At 34.6% G+C, this 21,749-nt stretch overlaps 1 protein-coding gene across 2 annotated transcripts in view; it reads left to right on the top strand.

The window, feature by feature from the left end:
- Positions 1 to 21,749, top strand: part of TBC1D8B (TBC1 domain family member 8B) — a 53,152-nt gene that overhangs the window by 25,966 nt on the left and 5,437 nt on the right. For both annotated transcript variants that reach the window (XM_026478786.4, XM_048213740.2), the window contains exons 8-19: positions 3,047 to 3,196; positions 3,736 to 3,886; positions 4,341 to 4,555; positions 11,218 to 11,335; positions 12,276 to 12,561; positions 13,505 to 13,634; positions 14,658 to 14,756; positions 17,595 to 17,663; positions 17,826 to 18,066; positions 18,824 to 18,889; positions 20,355 to 20,438; positions 21,471 to 21,527. In XM_026478786.4, the coding sequence (XP_026334571.1) occupies positions 3,047 to 3,196; positions 3,736 to 3,886; positions 4,341 to 4,555; positions 11,218 to 11,335; positions 12,276 to 12,561; positions 13,505 to 13,634; positions 14,658 to 14,756; positions 17,595 to 17,663; positions 17,826 to 18,066; positions 18,824 to 18,889; positions 20,355 to 20,438; positions 21,471 to 21,527 (1,666 nt within the window). The remainder of the gene's footprint in view (positions 1 to 3,046; positions 3,197 to 3,735; positions 3,887 to 4,340; positions 4,556 to 11,217; positions 11,336 to 12,275; positions 12,562 to 13,504; positions 13,635 to 14,657; positions 14,757 to 17,594; positions 17,664 to 17,825; positions 18,067 to 18,823; positions 18,890 to 20,354; positions 20,439 to 21,470; positions 21,528 to 21,749) is intronic.

Consider the following 21,749-nt stretch of genomic DNA (forward strand, 5'->3'; position numbering starts at 1 on the left):
GTATGTCTATACCAGTACCATGCTGTTTTAATTACTACCAGTTTGTAATATAACTTGGAATCTAGAATCATGATACCTCCAGTTTTGTTTTTTCCTTTTCAAGATTGCTTTGGCTATTTGAAGTCTTTTGTGGTTCCATGTGCATTTTAGGATTGTTTGTTCTAGTTCTGTGAAAAATGCTGTTGGAATTTTGATAGGGATTGAATTAAATGTGTAGATTGCTTTGGGTAATAAAGACATTTTAACAATATTTGTTCTTCCAACCCATGAGCATGAAATGTCTTTCTATTTTTTTATGTTGTCTTGAATTTCTTTCACCAGTGTTTTATAGTTTTCAGAGTATAGGTCTTTCACCTCTTTCGTTAAGTTTATTCCTACTTTATTATTTTTGTTGCTATTGTAAATGGAATTGTTAATTTCACTTTCTGCTGCTTCATTGTTAGTGTATAGGAATGAAGCAGATTTCTGTACATTGATTTTGTGTTCTGCAACTTTACTGAATTCATTTATCAGTTCTAGTAGTTTTTGGTAGAGTCTTCAGGGTTTTCTGTATACAAAACCATTTTATCAGCAGAGACAATTTGACTTCTTCCTTTCCTCTTTGGATGTATTTTATTTCTTTATCTTGACTGACAGCTCTAGCTAGGACTTGTAGTACTATGTTGAATGGAAGTGGTGAGGGTAGGCAGCCTTATCTTGTTCCTGGTCTCAGAGGAAAAGCTTTCCAAAAAAAAAAAAAAAGCTTTCAACCTTTTACCTTGGAGTATGATGTTAGCTGTGGGCTCACCTTTATTATATTGAGGTATGTTTCTTCTATACTCAAGTTGTTGAGAGTTTTTATCATGAAAGGATATTGAATTTTGTCAGATGTTTTTTCTGCATCTATGGGTATGATCAGAAGATTTTTATCCTTTATTCTATTCATATGGTATATGACATTTATTGATTTATATGTGTTAAATCATCTTGGCCTCCCAGGGATAAGTCCCACTTGATCGTGGTGTATGATCCTTATAATGTGTTGTTAAATTTGATCTGCTAGTATGTTGTTGAGAATTTTTGCATCAGTATTCTTTGGGATTTTGACTTGTAATTTCTTCTAGTGTTCTTATTTGGCTTTAGTATCAGGGGCATGCTGGCCTTGTAAAATTAGTTTGGGAGTGTTCCTATCCCCTTCAATTTTTTGGAAGAATTTGAGAAGGATTGGCATTAATTCTTCTTTAAATGTTTGGTAGAATTCACCCATGAAGCCATCTGGTCCAGGGTTTTTCTCTGGTGGGAGGTTTTGGATTACAGATTCAATGTCCTTACATGTTATTAGTAAGTTCAAATTTTCTATTTCTGTTTGTTTTGTTGATAGTTCATTTTTTATTGCTGGAAAATATTTCATTATCTGAGTATACCACAGTGTTTATCCATTCATCTCTTGACACCTTATTTGCCTTCAATTTTTTGGCAACTATGAATAAAGCTGCTATAAATATTCACATGCGGATTTTTGTGTAGACATACATTTTCAACTATTTGGGTATATACCTAGGAGCACAATTCCTGAATCATATAGTAAGTCTGTTTTGCTTTGTAAGAAACTGCCAAACCATCTTCCAAAGTGGCTGTACCATTTTGCATTTCCGCCAGCAATGAGAATTCTTCCATATCCTCAGCAGCAAATACTTGTTATTGTCAGTGTTTTGGATTTTAACCATTTTTAATAGCCAGTAGTATCTCATAGTTTTTTTAATTTGCAATTCCTCAATGATATAATATTAAGGATTTTTGTATGATTATTTGTCAACTTTATATCTTTGGCAAGGTCTCTATTCAGATCTTTTGCCTACTTTTTAACTTGGTCTTTTATTTTTTTTTTAAACATAATTTCCTTTCATCCTTTTAATATATTTACAATAGCTACTTTACATTCTTAGTTTACAAAATCCAGGAACTGGGCCCTCTCAAAGCCATTTTCTATTGGTTGCTTTTTTTTTTTAATAGTTCTTGCTTTCGTTTTTAAACCTGGCTTTCTTAGATTACCCCCATGAGTCAGTATAAATTGGTGGTCAGCCACTGATGGGTCAGAAGAGCTCCTTAAATGCCTTGAACCATTAAGTTTTCTACTTTTTACCAAGGGAATCTTTATGTGACGGTATACCTCAAACTTCAGGCAGCTTATGATCAGCCTTAGGATTCATTGCTTATCTCCAAAGTCAGCCAGAATTGAGAGACTGGGGCCTTCCACTGTCTCCTTTCTTTCCTGGGCAGTTTCACACCCCTGTACATGCATACATACTTCTGGATCCCCAAGAATGTTAGAATCTTTCAAAGTTCCCTGTGTTTATCTGGTTATCCAGATCTTTTAGATTTTTAGCCAGGCTCTTTTTGGCCCCAAACTGAAATCATAGCCTTAGGCGGCTGTGATGTTATCAGCAGATGGTTTTCTGTAATGCCCTGGGGATGGGGCTTTTTTCCCAGACCTGAGCTCTGAGTCAAATCAAATGATAACAACGCCTTGGGAATGGAGATTTTCTAGGGAGCTGTTAGTTTGGTCAAAATACTACTGATTGTGTTTTGGGGATGGGGATTTTAGTGAAGTGCCAAAAGATCCATTGGCTGTGTTAATGCAGGCTTTCATGGCTACCAGACCTCTGAGGTTGGGAGGGAGGGGTAATGGGAATAGCCTTAAGTCAAAACTTCACAGAATCCAGTGTTCCTACTGAGGTTCGTTAGTTTCACTTGTATCCATGCTTTTCAATTCATTCTGTGCCTTTGGTAAATTTCCAGTGTTCTGAACTATACTTTTTAAATCTTTTGCCAGTATTTTGTTGTTTCTGTAGGGGAGTGGGTTCACTGAAGTCCTAAGTATGCTGTTCCAGAAGTTGATTTGTTGACATCTCTCATTTTGATAGAAAAACAATGTCTCTCTGAGACATTGCTTTAATATTTATTATATAGCTTGATTGTGGTTTATAAATGACAGTTAAAGCATTAGCATTTTCTTGCAGAAACTTCTAAGCATACATTTGGGACGATTACATTTTTTCTTTTTCAGGTTCCTATTAGTTCTGATTCTACAGACCCATGTGATAATACTGAGGTACAGTCTTTGACATGTCAGAGAGAATGCAGTAAAACTGTGAACACCGAAGCCTTAATGACAGTATTTCACCCTCAGAATTTGGAGACTCTTAATTCCAAAATGGTAGGAAAACAAAATATTTAAATCTATGGACTGAAACAGTTAATCAAAAATAAAAATCTTAGAGCAGACTAGAAGGTATCACAACCAAAAACTCTTCTTTTGGTGCTTAAAAAGGTTTTCCCACAGAAAATATTGTGTGACTTATTTCATTCCATTACACAAAAGGGCTGTTATCAAGAATTAAGATTAACAATGAAAATTGAACGTTGAGTTTTATTTGCATAGATTGTCAGCAATCCTAAAATCAAGGTGATTAGGGGAGAATGATGGTTCAAAGCTTTACCTCTGAAGTGTAATGCTTTTCCCATTTTTATATGAGTTTAGATAAGAATTAAAATAGTAAATTAAAGCTGTTATGCTCACATGGATTCGAAAGATTTGTGATAAGTGCTCTAGTGTTTGGCCCCTCTGTAAATACTGATTTTGATTTCCTGTGTTCTTGTTTCCATAGGTATTGTTTCACAGTGAAGAGAGTTTTAAAATTATTTGAAAGAAGTTAATTTTTTTACCATGTTTACTTGGTTGATTTTTTGTTACAGTTGAAGGAAAAGATGAAGGAACAGTCATGGAACATCCTATTTGCAGAATGTGGGCGTGGTGTTAGCATGTTTCGGACCAAAAAGACTCGAGATCTGGTTGTAAGAGGGATTCCAGAGACCTTAAGAGGAGAGCTCTGGATGCTTTTTTCAGGTATTACTTTCACTTTATTAACAGACATTAGCTATGCCCCTTCTAGAAGTTATGCACTAAGTAAAAATAATTACAAAGATGGCTAGAACAAAGTCTTATTTATCATGCATTCAGATTAGTCAAAGAGAATAAGGTAGTTCCGTGTATTTACCTGTATATCCACACATCTGTTGTCTGAGCAAATTAGTTTATTAGGCAAGATATGGCTAATTGGGGGTATCTCTATCTCTAGTGTCAAAGGGAAGTTAAGGGGAAAACACAGTTCATGAAAATTCTATTGGCTAAAATTGGTATCCTAATGTTATTGATTCTAGTGAAGCCTCTTCTTTTGTTTGTACTGGGACATTACTTGAGTATAAAGCTAAATTTAAAGTAATCCAATTCTTTATGTATATATGCAAATAGTAGGTTTATTACATTCTTCTTTTGTATGTTAATGCAATCATCTGTACAGGTGCTGTTAATGACATGGCTGCTAATCCTGGCTATTATGCTGAAGTGGTTGAGCAGTCCTTAGGGACCTGCAACTTGGCTACTGAAGAAATTGAACGTGATTTGCGTCGCTCCCTGCCTGAACATCCAGCCTTTCAGAGTGACACTGGCATATCTGCTCTGAGACGGGTACTCACTGCTTATGCATACAGAAATCCCAAAATTGGATACTGCCAGGTATGACTTCTTTATGAGCCCATCTGTGTGCATGTTCCAAATGGTAAAATCACATTAGATAAAGCTCCATTAATTTGAAAATTGTCATAAGAAGGACAGAGGTTGGGCTGAGATTGATAGGGAGGTATTTTCAATCTAAGTAGGATGGTAGTGGGAATACTTAAGAGAATTGATACTACTTCATTTTTCTTTTACATTTAACAAATATTTATTGAATTCTTGCTCTGTAAAAGATACTGTGCTAGGTGCTTAAGACTATATAAAGATGAATCATACAAGTCGTGCCCTTCAAAGTATACAGACGAATAAGTATTAAAACATATTCATTGGCAAATAAAAAACAAGTGGGGCAAATTACTAGAGAAATTTAAAGTTCTATAAGATTTATAATAGGGATAAATTATTTTCATCTGGAGGAATCAGAAAATGCTTCATGGAAGAGGTAGCATTTGTAGGTCTTGATAATTGGTGAATTTTGGATGTATGGAGATGGAATGAAAGAATGTTCTAGGTAAAGGGATCAGTGTAACAAAACACAGGGAGATAAACATGGAATATATACAGACCCATGTTTTGTTTAGTAGAAATGTGGGGTGAATGAAGGGAAGTAGATAGAGAAAAAAATCAGTAAGGTATATTGGGATAGGTCAGGAGTTTGAATTTTATTTTGTAGGTAGTGGGGGAATCATTGGAAAAAATCCTTTAGGAGCACACTGTGTTAATTAGGGATGCTAGACAGCTAACACAAATAGTCTCATACAGCTTAGGGGCGCCTGGGTGGCACAGCGGTTAAGCTTCTGCCTTCGGCTCAGGGCGTGATCCCAGCGTTATGGGATCGAGCTCCACGTCAGGCTCCTCCGCCATGAGCCTGCTTCTTCCTCTCCCACTCCCCCTGCTTGTGTTCCCTCTCTCGCTGGCTGTCTCTATCTCTGTCTAATAAATAAATAAAATCTTTAAAAAAATAGTCTCATACAGCTTAAACACAATAGAAGTTTCCTCAAAGGAATAAATAGAGAAGAGCAAGTATTTAAGTCAGTAGGCAGCCCTCCTTCAAGAGATTATTCAGGGACTTAGGCTGATAGCAGGCCCTGTCATCTTCAAAACATGGCTTCCAAGATGCTCTTTCATTGCCATTACCCCTCACAAGAATCAAGAGAGAAACAATGGAGGAAACAATTGTGGTAGATTTTATTGGCTTGTAGGCCTAGAACGTGTGTACATCATTTTATCCACATTATGTTGGAGGATCTTGGTCTTATGGCCACACCTATTTATAAAAAAGTCTGCAAAATGGAGTGTGACTGAGCATTTCTATGTCCAGATACTATGGAAGAAGGGGAGACTGGATTGTAGTGGATAGCTAGTACTCTCAGCCACACATTCCTTTATAATGAGCTGAGCACTGATAATGATTCTGTATCAATCCTATCTATTCATTAATCTTATCAATAGAGAATTTTTTTGAAAAGCAATTTAAGTAAATGGATCATCTAAATTACAAGTACTTAGCATATTTTAGGATCTTTGAGAGGTAAAAAAAGAAGTGTAGTGCTTCTTTGCTCAAAGAACTAACACAGAGTCTGTGATGTTATCTATATGTAGTAGTATAGAGGCACCTTCAAAGTAGGTGGCACTTGCTTTTGACTTCTAAAAGATGAGAGGGGTGCCTGGGTGGCTAAGTCAGTTAAGCATCTGACTCTTGGTTTCAGCTCAGGTCATGATCTCAGGGTTGTGGGATCTGCCCACGTCAGGCTCCACGCTCAGCACAGAGTCTGCTTGAGATGCCCTCTCTCCCTCCCCCTTTCCCTCTGCCCTGCTCACACACACTCTCTCTCTCACTCACTCACTCAATAAATAAATAAAACTCTCTAAAAAAATGAGAGTAAGGTTAGAAACATGGAGGGCAAGAGGAAAGTTATTCTGAGTTCAGGTAACAATATGAGCAATACCATTCAGGTGAGAATAAGCCTGCCATGGAGATCAGACTGGCTAGGTCTGTAAGAAGTAAATAAGTTTGTGTGGGACAAGGTCATGGAAAATCATTCAAGCCTAGGAAAAGTCTGAATTTGATAAGCAGGTTTTATTGCTTTTGATCAAGAAGCCATATGAGCCGTACTGACTCATTAGGACTAACTGACTAGCTTGCTTTATTTATCTTTCATTCTTTCCTTCTTCCCGCCTTTCCTTCTCTCTTCAATACTGTACTGAAGGTTTTGGCCATGTCAGTTCATCAAGAAAAAGGAAAAAAAAAGATATTCGGATTGGAATGGAAGAAGTAAAAATATCACCATTCAGATTCTATGATTTTATATGCAGAAAATTCTAAGGAATCCATAAAAAAGCTACTAAAACTTAATAAGCTCAGCAAGATTGCAGTATACAAGATATATATATATATATATATATATATATATATATATATATATATATATATTATTTCTATAAACTGGCAGTGAACAATCCAAAAATTAAATCAAGAAAACAATTCCATTTACTATATCAAAAAGAATAAAATATTTAGAAATAAAATTAGCAAAGGAAGTACAAGGCTTAGGCAGTGGAAACTATAAAACTTTGAATGGGATTTAAAAAGAACTAAATAAGTGGGAAAGAAAGATATCCTGTGCCCATGGATTAGAAGACTTAATATTGTTAATATACAGTATTCCCCAAGTGGATCTACAGATTCAATACAATGACTATCAACATCCCAGCTGGCTTTTTCTTTTTTTCCCGGAAATTAACAAGCTAATCCTAAAATTCATGTTGGAAATGCAAGGAACCCAAAAAGCCAAAACAATCTTGGAAAAGAATGAAGTTAAAGGACTCACATTTCCTTATTTCGAAAGTTACTACCCAGATGTAGTGTAAAAAAAATGTGATACCAGCATAAGAACAGAAATATAAATCAATGAGAGAGAATTTCAAGTCCAGAAATAAACCCTAATATTTATGGTCAACTGATTTTCAACAAGGGTGCCAGGGTGATTCAATGAGTGAAAGAATAGTTTTTTCAACAAATACCACAGGAACAACTGGTTATCCACAAGTAAAAGAATGAAGCTGAACTCCTTCCATACACCATACACAAATATTAACACAAAATAGCTCAGAGACCTAAATTTAAGCATCAAAACTATAAAACTCTTAGAAGAAAACATAGGAGTAAACCTTTTTAAGCTCGGATTAGGCAATGGTTTCTTAGATAGGACATCAAAAGCACATAGAACAAAGAAAAACGGATTGGACTACATTATTAAAACATTTTTAAAAATTAAAACAAATTACCATCCTGTTTTACTATTTATCTTAGGGGTAAGCAATTAGTCTTTCATCATTAAGTATGATGTTAGCTGTGGGTTTTTTGTAGGTTCTCTATCAGGTTGAGGAATTTCCCGTATATTCCTAGTTTCTTGAGTGTTTTTATCATGAAAGGGTGTTGGATTTTGTCAAACAATTTCTCTTTGTCTATTGAGATAATCATGTGATTTTTTCCTTTATTCTATTAATATCCTGTATTACATTGATTTATTTTCACATGTTGAACCACCTTTTGTTTCCAAGATAATTCTCCCTGGGTCTTGGTGTATAATCCTTTTTATGTGTTTTTGGGTTCAGTTTGCTAGTATTTTGTTTAGGATTTTTACATTTATATTCATAAAATATATTGATACATAGTTTTCTTGAGATTCCTTTTGGTTTTGGTATCAGGGCCTCACAGAATGAGGTAGGTAGTATTTCTTCCTCTCTTGTTTTTTTGAAGAGTTTATAATGAATTAATGTTAATTCTTCTTTAAATGTTTGGTAGAATTTTCTAGTGAAGCCATCTGTTCCTGGAGTGTTCTTTGCAGGAAATTATTTCATTACTAATTCAGTCTCTACTCATTATAAGTCTATTCATATTTTTCTATTTCTTCTTAATTTGGTCTCTGTAGTTTGTATTTTTCTAGGAAATTATCCATTTTATCTACGTTATCTAATTTGTTAGCACATTCCCTTATAATCCTTTTTATTTCTGTTAAGATTGGTAGTAATGTTCATTGTTTTCTGATTTTTAATAATTTGAGTCCTTTCTCTTTCTGCTTTTTATCTTTTTGGTTAGGCCCCCTATGGATTTCCCATTCCCAGCTTTTCATTTTAACCCTTTATTAGCCTGTTGTTTGACCCAACTGTTATCCACTGCCTCAGCAAGCCACGTACATGTTCAACAACTGTCTCCAATTGTTTTCAACACTCTGGGGAAAAGGCTCTTTGCCTACTGTGAACCCTATGTTAGGTCAAATAAACGCAGCCTTGTGAGTGGGGTCTTTCTGTGTAAACCACCAGACAGGTCAAATAATGATAATTATGTGGAAATGGGGCTCCTAAAGAGCTCTAGCCCCTGTCTGTTCTCTAAGGTAGCTGTTAGGTGTTTTTAACCATGATTGCTGGAATGTTGGTTTTTAAGACTACTATGAAGCTAAGAAGGGGGGCTAGGTATAGTGCAATTTAAAATGCCAAAGAGCTCACTTTTTTACTGAGATTCAGCCATTTTATTAAATAAATGCTTTCTGAATTGCTCAAAGATTTTGGTTGATTTTCAGAGTTCTGAAAAATTGATTCTGACAATATTTGCCGGTGTTCTTGTTGCCTATGTAGAGGAGGGCATTTTCAGAGGGACTGACTCTGCCATTTTCACTGACATCCCCTCCCATTACAACTTCTTGAACAGTAAAATTGATGGAGTCAAAACTAAACTTAAGGGGCGCCTGGGTGGCTCAGTCAGTTGAGCGTCTGACTCTTGGTTTCAGCTCAGGTTGTGATCTCAGTGTCCTGAGATCAGCCCCAAATTGGACTCCATGCTCAGCAAGGAGTCTGTTTGAGATTGTCTCTATCACTCTCCCTCTGCCCAGCCACTCCCACCCTTCCCAATGTACCCCCCCCTCACCTGCCACACTCGGGCACACTCTCTTCCTTTCTCTCAAATAAATAAATCTTAAAAAAAAAAACAACTCAACTTGAGGTCAAATACTGTACCAGATCTGGCAAAGAATCGACCTACTTAATACAAAAATCTATAAGAAAAGTATTAAAATAGAAAAATGAGCGAACATGAAAAGATTAGTTATAGAACCAAAAGTACAGATGGATTAATAAAGCCTAAAAAAGAAAGTTCAGCCTCAAAGAAATTCAAATTAAAACCATGAAATACCATTTTCACTATCAAATCAACAAGGACAATTATAATTACTACAGTTCTTAGTATTTAGTTTTGGCAAAGAAGCAGTGAAATAAACATTCAAACACTATTGGTCAGAAATATAAATTGGTACAGTCTTTCTGGAATACAATTTGGCAATAATATCATGTCATTTAAAAATAGTATTCTTGGGGTGCCTGGGTGGCTTAGTTGGTTAGGTGTCTGCCTTCAGCTCGGATCATGATCCCAGGGTCCTGGGATTGAGCCCCACATCGGGCTCCCTGCTCAGCAGGAAGCGTGCTTCTCCCTCTCCCTCTGCCCCCCCACTTGTGCTGTCTCTCCTTCCCTCTCTCTCTCATAATAAATAAAATCTTTAAAAATAAAAATAGCATTCTTTGGCTGAATACTTTCATTGCTGTATATCTTTCTTGAGAAAAGAGTAAAACATTTGAAGATTTATATACAAAGATGTTCATTGCAGTGTTATATATAATAGTGAAAAATTGGATCCAAACTAAATGTCCAACAGTAGTAGAATGATTAAGTAATTTGTAGTATATTCAATTTACTAGATTATTTCATAGTCATTAAATACTCTGAGAAGAATTATTTAATGGCATCAAAAATGTATAATGTGATGCTAAGTGAAAAAATCAACAGTTTGGTCCAAATTTTAGAAGGGGGAAAAAAGAAAGAAAACACACACACACACACACACACACACACACACACAGATACATCAACTTGTGGTGTGGTGATCTCTGGGTAGGTGGGATACAGGAGATTTAATTTTCTTAACACATTTCCATTCTTTCCAGATTCTGTATACATTAAGGTTTTATTGCCTTTATAATAAGTGCTGTGGCCAAATGTTATATAAAAGTAATGATCTGACATTTGTATGCAAGATAGATTAGAAGGAGAAAGGGTGGAATAGAGAGGATAAAGCAGATCTAAAAGACATTTTATAAGAAGAAACTCTAGGCTATAAAGACAAATTGGATGTGGCAGATAAAGGGTTTCTAGCATGATCAAAATTAGATAGCAAAGAAGAGAATCCTATTTAATAGAAAAAAGATGTTTAGTTTTGAACACAATTGAGGGTGATTGACGTCTAGGGGGATGTTCTATAGGTAGTTGAAATTACAGATGAAGTTTGTTTCTTCAATTTTAATATGTTTTTGAGCATTGTTTTTTCCAGATATTTTACTCATTGAAATTCATCTGAAATTATAGAGGTTTTGCTTATTTTGTTCTATATTCACATTACTGCTTCATTTTCTTTGAATTTACTGTTAAGTAACTGATTAGCAAATGTTAGCCTGACTTCACCTTGTTTTGCTTTGGACTGGCTCAGAGTTCTTAGGTTTCCATTATGATTATTTTTCATAGTTTCTATTGCTGAAAACTAGGGTTTGAAGAAGAAATGTAATTATCACCCAAACAATATTTATTTATTGATTGATTTTTCTGTGAATTTTAGGCAATGAACATCTTAACTTCAGTGCTGCTTCTGTATGCAAAAGAGGAAGAAGCTTTTTGGCTTCTGGTTGCTGTGTGTGAACGAATGTTGCCTGATTATTTTAACCGTCGAATCATTGGTAAAACACACACACACACACACCATATATAAGCACATATTTTTTTTCTAAACAATTTATATGTCTCCTGTCTATCCAATTATGTATTAAATGGAGGAACTGGTCAATTAAGTTTTGAAATACACAAAATGCAAGCAATATCAAAATGTCACATTCACTGACACGCTCAAGAGAAGAGCTTTTTGTACTGAATATATGATTGGAAAGATTGTTTAATATGTTGCTTTTTAAAGATAAAGTATTTGGTCTGTTTCTTAATAAAATAGAAATTTTAAGTTTACCGTCTCTGTATTGCTGAAATAGTGGTGATCTGAAGTATCCCAGGCTACTGGATCATTTTTAATAGTTTCTTAATGAGAGACAGATTTTTAACCAGCTTAAAATCTCCACATTTATATGAACTATATTGATATTTGCAAGGTTTGAAAGAAGGATCAAGTTCTTGGTTAGTTAATTATATAATATTTCCTTCAGTCATCAAATATTTATAGATTTTGACACTACCACAAAACCATAGGTGGTCTCTACTTTGTGCCCTCATAAGCCTTCAGTAACATGGCTGGGTTATTGATTATATTGTCTTTCATTACAGTTATTTGTGTATTTATCTTAAGTTCTGCTAGATATTAAGCCCTTTGAAGATGAGGGTGTTTCATTAATTGGTGTATCTCTTATGGTACCTATTACAGTTTTCTGCACGTAATAAAGATTCAATAAATTACTGTTTAAATGAATTTGAACTGAGTTTCTCAAGTGCTTCTTGATGCATGACACTTTGCTAGCAGATAAAGAGATGTGTGAAATATAGAAAAGGCACTGAAGAAGTTCATAATTTAAGGAATAGAGATGAGATATATTGGCATACTAACAAGTGGGAAGGTATCAGAAACAAATCCTTTTGAAAGGTGTTCATTTTTAAACTTCCTTTTATGTTCGCCAGGTGCCTTGGTGGATCAGGCAGTCTTTGAAGAACTTATCAGGGATCACCTTCCCCAGCTGACAGAACACATGACCGATATGACATTCTTTTCCTCAGTTTCTCTCTCATGGTTCCTCACACTTTTTATTAGTGTGCTGCCTATTGAAAGTGCAGTGAATGTGGTAGACTGTTTCTTCTACGATGGAATAAAGGCCATTTTACAGCTGGGATTGGCAATACTTGACTATAATTTGGACAAACTGCTCACATGTAAAGATGATGCTGAAGCCGTGACAGCTTTAAACAGGTACTGTCAGAACCATAGCATTTCAATTTGGAGAGCCCCTTGGAGATTATGTTGTTCAGCTCCCTTATTTTACAGATGAGGAAACTGAGCCCTAGAAACTGTAAACAATTTGTCCAATGTCACAAAGCTAGTTGCATGAAAAATCTAGGACTAAAGTCCCCTTCTCTGTTTCCAAATAGAATATAATAAGAGTAAATCCCTTTTGAAGTAAACCACTTGGTAACATACACATTTATACTAATATTGTTGATTCAGTGTCCTGGGACTTTCATAGTCCCAGTTTCAGCTATAGAGTGTTATTGTGTAAAAGTAATTTGAAGGGGAAGGGTAATTGATAATGTTAAATATCCAGTGGGAGAAACTGTTCTGGTTTTCAAGTAATTTCAGACAGGTAGGCTGAGTTTTATTTACCCAGTGCTTTTTCTGTGAATGTTATTTTATATTGGAGCACTTACGTGTTGTGTGTGTGTATGTGTGTGTGTGTATACACTATACACTATGTATGTATATGTTAAATGAATGAATATTTGATTAGGGTAACTGTTGCATCAAATACCATTTTGTACGGAATAAAATCTAAACACTCTGGCATTCAGAATACTCTGTGTTAAGGCCTCAGTGTACCTTTCTTATTTCTCCTTACTTGCCTCTACATACCTTATATCCCATCCTTACTGGGCTATGTGGTATTTGCTGAGTACTCTCTGAGCCTATTTGCTTTCCTCGTGCTCTCCTCTCTGCCTCCGAAATAATTTCTTCACCATCCCATTCCCTGCTCCCTTGTCCTCCTAATTCCTGACCATCTTCAAATTCCACTTTTTCATAAGACCATCCTTTATCCTCTCAGTTGACATTACCCTCTAACTAACTAGGGAGAAATTAGCTGTCCTTTCCTCTGCCTTTTACTTCTACTAATTCTTGTATTACTGTCACTTTTGGATAGGTTCTTTGACAATGTCACTAATAAGGATAGCCCATTGCCCTCAAGTGTTCAGCAGGGTTCAAACGTGAGTGATGAAAAAAGCAGTCATATTAGAGTGGATATTACAGATTTGATTAGAGAGTCAAACGAGGTAAGTTTTTTTCATACCACAAATATAATTACATAGTATAGTTTAATGATTGGTACTATAGTTCTATCTCTAGTGGTATGTTAAGAGTAAGAAGATAATACAAGTAAAGACATAATTTAAAATCCAATTTCACTCTATTTATTTGTGTATTTTTATTGAGGCATAATCGACATGCAATATTATATTAATTTCATGTGTGCAACATAGTGATTCAACATTTGTATTGTATACATTGTGAACGGGTCACCACAGTAGGTGTAGTTACCATCTGTCACCACACAGAGTTAATACAATATTATTGACTGTATTCCCCATGCTGTACTTTTTATCTCCATGGACTTACTTATTTTACAACTGGAACTTTGTACCTCTTGATCCCCTTCACCCATTTTGCACCCCCCACATCCCTTCCCCTCTGGCAACTACTGCTCTGTTCTCTGTATCTATGAGTCTGGGTTTTCTTTTGTTTATTTTTTAGATTCCACTTATAAGTGAAATCATGTCATATTTGTCTTTCTCTGTCTGACTTATTTCACTTAGCATAATACCCTCAGGTCCATCCATGTTGTTGCAAATGGGAAGAGTTTCTTCTTTTTATGACTGAGTAGTATTCCATTGTATAAAAATTAGTTCTGTGAACTGTTCCTAGATCATACAGCCTCATGTGCTTCAGTTTGCTATTTTTTAAATGAAACGATATTCACTTGCTTTCACAGACAATGACCACTTTTAAATATCTATCACCGTATAAAAAGGCAAAAATTATTCTCTTCTTAGAGACTAAGAATTTTTCCAATGTTCTTGTACTTAGTCTAGACAACATAGTAGATGGAATTCTCTCCAGTAAATATATAGAAAAACTGAAACGTGGGAGGTGAAAATTTGCATAACCACTGAACAAGTTAGGAAAATAGCTAGAAATAGAACCAAGGCCTCTGAGAATTGAATCTGGTGAAATTCAATTGTAGGAAAAGTAGATATTTATTATGAATGAGTATCTACTGAAATCATATTTTTTTGCAGAAATATGGTAATATTCGCTATGAAGATATACACAGCATGCGCTGTCGAAATAGGTTATATGTCATACAGACCCTAGAGGAAACAACAAAGCAGAATGTGGTGAGTATCTATCCTATGGGGGGGAAACCAATTGGAGTAACATGTTTTTTCCAACTTCCTTTAAAAAAATTGACATTCCATGTGAAGAAAATGAATATAACTAAACTTTTGAGCTAGAGTCTTGCCACAGCTTAGCTTACTGTAATTTGTTAAGAGAGGAAGTAAATTATTTTTCCTAGTTGGATTATGTTGATTTCTCCAGAATGTTTTGTTATTTGACCTTTAATATTGAATGCTGCGATATAGGCATTTAAGCATAACATATTTGTGATGTGCTTCATCAGCAGCTGACCTACATAGTAGTCAGTGCTGCTGATTTATATTATTATCCTTGAAACCTAAGATAAGGTAAAAAAGATATAAAACTGTGTTTTAAATACTCTCCTTTTTAATATTTGGGTGGCTATATAAGAAGCTGTTAATATTGGTTGCCTCTGGTGAATGAGATTAGTAGATTGCTGGTTGGAAGAGGGAGAGTTTCACTTTGCTGTGTATACATCCTTCTGTACTGTTTGAGCTTTTATTGTAAGCGTGTATTGTTTTTGTAAACCTGCTTGCTTAAAGGCCGTGTCCTCAGAGATACCAATCTGGGAAAATACACATTTCTGAAGATTCTAGGTTTAGCTTTCAATTAGATAATTCAGTGATGTTACTGTAGTTAGCATAAACCCCCTTGTTTTGTTTTTTATATATTAACATTAAAAAATAAGTAATACATGTTCACTAAGTAATAAACATGAAAGAAATATAAAAAGGTAAAGGTTCCCTACCCCAGGAATAACCAATATTAAAATTATTTGGCATGTATCCTTCCAGATCTTTTTTCTGTGTATCTGTGGACATAAATGTGTGTGTGGGGGGGGAGTGATATAGTTTTTTAAATGAGATCATATCAGTTACTTTGTTCTGCAGCTTACTTTTTTCACTCAGAAATATATGATAGTCATTGCATACCAGTACATATAGACCTCCCTCACTTTTCTTAACATACTGAATAGTATACCATGGTACGGACATACTATACAGTTGATCCTTGAACAACACAGAGGTTAGGGGCCCCGATTCCCTGTGCATCCAAAAATCCACATGTAACTTTTGACTTCCCAAAAACTTAAGTACAGTTGACCCTTGAACAACATAGGTTTGAACTGTACGGGTTCATTTATATATGGATCTTTTTTGATAACTATAGTACTGTGAATGTATTTTCTCTTCCTTATGATTTTCTTAATATTTTCTCTTCTCTAGCCTACTTATTGTGAGAACACAGTATATAATATATATAACATACACAATATGTGTTAATCCACCATTTAGGTTATCAGTAAGGCTTCTGGTCAACAACAGGCTATTAGTTAAGTTTTGGGGGAGTCAAAGTTATATGTTGATTTTTCACTATACAGGGGGTTCAGTGCCCCTAAACCCCATGTTGTTCAAGAGTCAACCGTACTAATAGCCTACTGTTGACCAGGAGCCTTACTGATTCATTCAGGTTCAGACATTTTAAAAAAATGGATATTGAATGTTAACTTTGATGAAAAGACCTTTCCATATCTTGAGATTATATATTTTACCAGCTTTGTTAATGTAGTAAATTATATTAAGGAATTCCTAATATTAGACTTCTGTTGGATTCTTGAAATGAATCCTGCTTGGTCATGTCACATTGTTATTTTAATATTCTGCTTTGATGATTTTGCTACATAGCTATGTTCTTTACATCTGTGTTGAAGTCACATTGGCTTGTAGTTTTCTTTCTGTGTGTGCTAACTTTAGTTTTCATATCAGAGTTGTGCTCATGTCATAGAATGAATTTTGGAATAAATTATATTTTACTATGCTTGAGAATAGTTTAGATCACATAGGAATTATACATTACCTGAAAGTGTGAGTAATTGAGCCTATAAAACCATCTGGATCTGCTGTCTTTTGGTAGAAGGCAGATTTTTTTATTACCTTTTCAGTTCCATCTATTCAGAATTTGTTCTTCCTGGGTTAATTTTGGTATTTTACTTTTTTCCTAGAAAATTATCTATTTCATCTAGACTTTCAGATATATTGATATAAAACTTATAGAATTCATTCAACAGATATTTAATGCTACCTCCTCTGTGCTGGACACTTTTAATGACCTTTATACCTATATTATCATTTTACTTCTCAGTGTTATTTATTTGTGCTTTCTTTTATCACACTTGCTGGATATTTGTCTATTTTACTTTTTAAAAATGAACCAACTCTTTGTTTTATTTATTGTTTTATTTTTATTTACTTGTTTTATTTATTGTTTTTAATTTCCACTGTTTTAATTCTTTTATCTTTATTCTTGCTTTTAAATTTCCTAAATACCAAAATCATTGTACCATTGATGCTTATTAATCATGTAGTAGGATAAAACTACATATTTTCTGAGCTTATTACTCCTTGGATTATGTTTTTTGGCACAGAGAGGGAATGCACATCTCTCCCAATGTCTTTGAAGTGTTTAATGACAGCCCCACTTGATGACTTGACAGATTGCTTATGTGGCAAGAGAGGAATATAGAGAATGAGACTTAGAATACTGTTGCTTATATTTATAAACATTAAATGGATGTCCTTTGGCAATGACCTCTGGGTATGAAGGGATGAAGGTGAAAGTACATGTCAGAGTAGAATTGAACTGTAGTCTATGTACAACCTTTTTAAAGGGCAAAATTGGTGCATTTATCTTTGTTATTCTTTTTAAAAGTTAGAAGAGAATTATTTTATTCTAGCAGAGGGAGATTTCTAAATGGATTCAAGGAGAATTTCAATACTGAAGGGTTAAATTCTAAATTGCTTTTAATCTTTTTAAAGTTGCGTGTTGTATCACAAGATGTGAAATTGAGCCTTCATGAATTGGATGAACTTTACATCATCTTTAAGGTACTATTGTTCTTCTTCTTCAAGTGAAAAATAATACTTTTAAGCAAAATTTTACCACAACCACTCTTAAATATTTTATCTTTAATTGTTTTAGTAGACATACTTAAAAGAAAATAATTTTTATGATTTACTGGTTTTCCTCTTTTTATTTGTTTTTAATAGAAAGAGCTGTTTTTTTCTTATTATTGGTGCTTGAGTTGTCCAGTATTGAAGTACCACGACCCCAGTCTGCCATATTTGGAACAGTATCAGATTGACTGCCAGCAGTTCAGAGTGTTATATCACTTGTTGAGTCCCTGGGCTCATTCTGCAAACAAAGACTCACTAGCCTTATGGACATTCAGATTGTTGGATGAAAACTCTGACTGCCTTATAAACTTCAAAGAATTCTCCTCTGCAATTGGTAGGATGATGTCCAGTAATTTTCTTTTTTAAAGCAAAAAATAAAGGTCCCCCTAGAAATGCTTAGTACTGCCTGTTATTGCCAATTTAGTCAGATTTTATCAGCCTGAGTTACATTATCTCCAGCCTTAGCATAAGTGGACCTTTTTCTGTGTTTATTAATAAAACTAAGTACATTGGTCTCATTTTGACCCAGCCCTCTCAGAAAAGCAAGCTGTTAGATATGGATGTTTTAAAAGTTAACATGAAGGAAGAAAATGTCCCTATCTTCCCTCACTCAGGCACATGAATACTTCAAAAGGAGCTTCCCCCCCCAGTAAAAATCAACCACATAACCTAGAAAAGTGGTAGAGAGATAATCCAACAAACATGTTGTACCTGTATATAGTTCTCTATATACATTGTTCCTTTGCTTTTCCAGACACCCCAGCATACTTTCTTATCAGGGATTGCCCTTTGAAGAGGAGTTCTTTCCTCAAATGAGGCATAAGGCCTCAATCAAAAGAAAAAAGAAAATTTAGGTTGGGGGAAGGGAAATCAGCAGACAAGCATTTCTCCCTCTGATAAAGGGTATTTTGTTTACACACTTGAAGGAGAGAATCTGGCTGACTGGGTGGTGGTTTCACTGTTAGCTTAAGTAACAGAAGGTTTTTGAATCCTAATTACTGGCTAATGTCTGTCTCTTAATTAATCTGTGTTGCTGGAGTTGATTGAATGGTCTTTGAAAATATAATTTGTAATTGAATTTTATTGAACAGATATAATGTACAATGGAAGTTTCACTGAGAAGCTTAAGCTGCTTTTTAAGCTTCATATTCCTCCAGGTAAGAGTTTAACAGTCTTTAATGATGTGCAGGAGTTGATTCCATTTTAACAAGTATAATTGCAGATACTCAATTTTAATAAATAACATAATTTTCAATATGATATAAAGTCATTATTTCATTGTGGCCCATGGATCATATGTCCGGTACTTTTGCAGATATATAGTTACAGTGAAATCTATGGAAGAGATTCTGTGTAACAGATGGGTTCACAAATTTCCTTCCAGTTAGTGGTCAATTTAATGATAGTTCATGTATAAGAACTACCTAACATTTGAATATTGGTATAATATTGAAATGTGATGTTGTTGTTATTGTTGTCATTGGAGAGTAGAATTTAACTTTAGGCAAACTGCCAAACTTGTGGAATACTACAGATTATTCAGAAAAAAATGAGACTAGGCAGCAGGAATACTAAACATTTGGAAAAGGAAGCAAAATAAAAGCTACCGTTTATTGAGCACTTGCTCTATTGAGGCATTTACTTTACATGTATTCTTTTACTTAATTCTCACAGTATCCCTGAGAAGTGGTAATGTCCTTCCAATTTTGATGATGAGACTAAGGCTCAGAAAGATTAAATTATTGGGCCAAGATCACATAGCTAATAAATTGCGTAGCTGGCATTCAAACTGAGGTCTCATGCCAAAGCCCAGGTTTCTTTCTATTCTACCATACTGTCCTAAGGTTACCATATAATGCCGGTTTACTTCAGTGTTTTCCACTGACCTTAAGAGGCTGCCTTTCCCAGGCCTGATCCATATTTTGGGAAAACAGTCTTAGACTTTAAGCTAAAGGAACATTGCAAAAGTGCCATTTAGTTTAGATAGGGTTAAATCACACAAGCAAAAAGCACCTCATAATTTGTCTAAAGCTACACCTGGGATTTCTTTTAGAGTCTTCCCAAGATAGCCAGGAACTATTCTTTACCAGACCAAAAATCTAAAAGCCATCTTTGACTCAGATCACAAACAGAGCATTAAAAACCAAAGATAAACCACCTAATAATTTAATTATGAAGGACTTTACATTGTCAAGTCAAATTACTGTTAGAATGTTTAATGTTGTCATGGAATGAATATGCTTTCAGTAGAGGATCAAAAATGGAAAGAAAAACCACTGTGTATCCGTTAATAACACTCAACTTCATGTTTGCCTTATTATTGAAGATGTTCTTAAATGACTGAGGTTACATTTTCAGAGATTTCAAAATGCCAGATTTTCTTATTTCGACTTGTAATGGCTCTCAGAAAACTATTAAAAAACAAGAGAACTAATAGAACTCAGAGTGATCAAGAACTTCTTGTTATTTGCTAAAGAGTAGTACCACATCTACATTTTTTCACATATGTCTTTCTTGTAGTGAACTTTTGTTTAACTCTCTGCCCCCAGATTGCTTGACCTGTTATAGGACCCATTTCTGTCCCTTATTGTCAGTAAATTGATTTGGGTTATCTCTTTTCAGCTTATACTGAAGTGAAATCTAAGGACCCTTCAAAAGGAGATGAACTTTCCAAGGAAGAATTACTTTATTTCAGTCAGCTCCATGGTAAATATCTGTTAAAAAAATTTTTTTTGATGATTAGTCATTCATAGAGATCTTCCTGGCTTAAATATTTTTTTACCCAGCTACCGTTAATAAAATTTGAGTTAATTATACCTTATATTTCTTTTGTGCTACCATAACACTTAGCACAGTGCTAAATGCATGCTAAGTACACCATAAATAGCTGACTAATTAACTGAAATGTGTTTTGGGTTTTGATTTATGGAATTTTTTGTCTACTGGAGGATTAGAAAGAAAACGCATTTTGTTTCTACTTATGTTGCAGAAATTTCTAAAATGTATCCGACCATTTTCATGCCTTGTTAAAATATACAGTGGAAACAATAGAATCTTTGATGATTGAAGGTCATAGCTATTATTCAAACAGTGAATACTTATTATAAGTCACTGTAGGTGTTGGAGACAGGGATGAATCTGTCTCCAAGACATAATTTGGAAGTGTTATGAGCTTATTTTTGTGTCCTTTGCCTCTTTTTCATAAACATGAATGTCTTATAGAGGGATAAGTCCTGATTAATGTATGTTTATAGTTACTGTATGTTGGTGTTTGAATATTAAGTTTGAAGAGACCTTATAAATCATCTCGCCAAATCCCTTAATTTATATAGATAAGGGCACAGAGACCCAGGACAGAGAGTGACTTGTGCAAGATTTCACAACGAGTTATTGCCACGATCAGTCTTCTGATGTCCCGCAAGCTTTTTTTTCCTGATAATAAAAGTAACACAGTTCAGTTTGAAAAAGGTCACAAGGAAAAAAATACCACCCAGAAATTAATAATATTTGTATACTTCTAGGATTTTTTCCATATAGATTTTTCCCAGTGTTCTTTCTGCTATAAAAGTTCTTGAAACTTTGTCTTCTGGTGAGAGGAGATCATGTCAGCTAAAACTGGTTTCCTGAATTGAAGAAAATAACTTGTCCCTAAGTCTTTATATAAAATATAATTTTACTTTCAAACGGTATTTACTTGTTAAATATTTTACAGAGTGCAATTATTTTCTTTTCCTGTAGTTTCCAAGCCTACAAATGTGAAGGAAGCAGAATCACTAAAAAACAGCCCTGAAAAAGGTACTGTGATTAGAAATATCATTTAGTTTAAGTTATTGTTTTTGTGAATAGGGTTACCTACAAAGGCAAATAGTGGATCCCCTTGAAAGGCTATTGATTTGTCCTGAGAGCCGTTTCACTTTTTTGTGTTAGTTTAACAATTTAGTCTTTCTTGTCTTGATACTTAAGTCTCAGAAGTTGTACTAAATGACCCATATTCATTTAATTTTACTATTTTGAAAA

This window comes from Ursus arctos, chromosome X (assembly GCF_023065955.2).
Source record: "Ursus arctos isolate Adak ecotype North America chromosome X, UrsArc2.0, whole genome shotgun sequence".
Classification (NCBI taxonomy): domain Eukaryota; kingdom Metazoa; phylum Chordata; class Mammalia; order Carnivora; family Ursidae; genus Ursus; species Ursus arctos.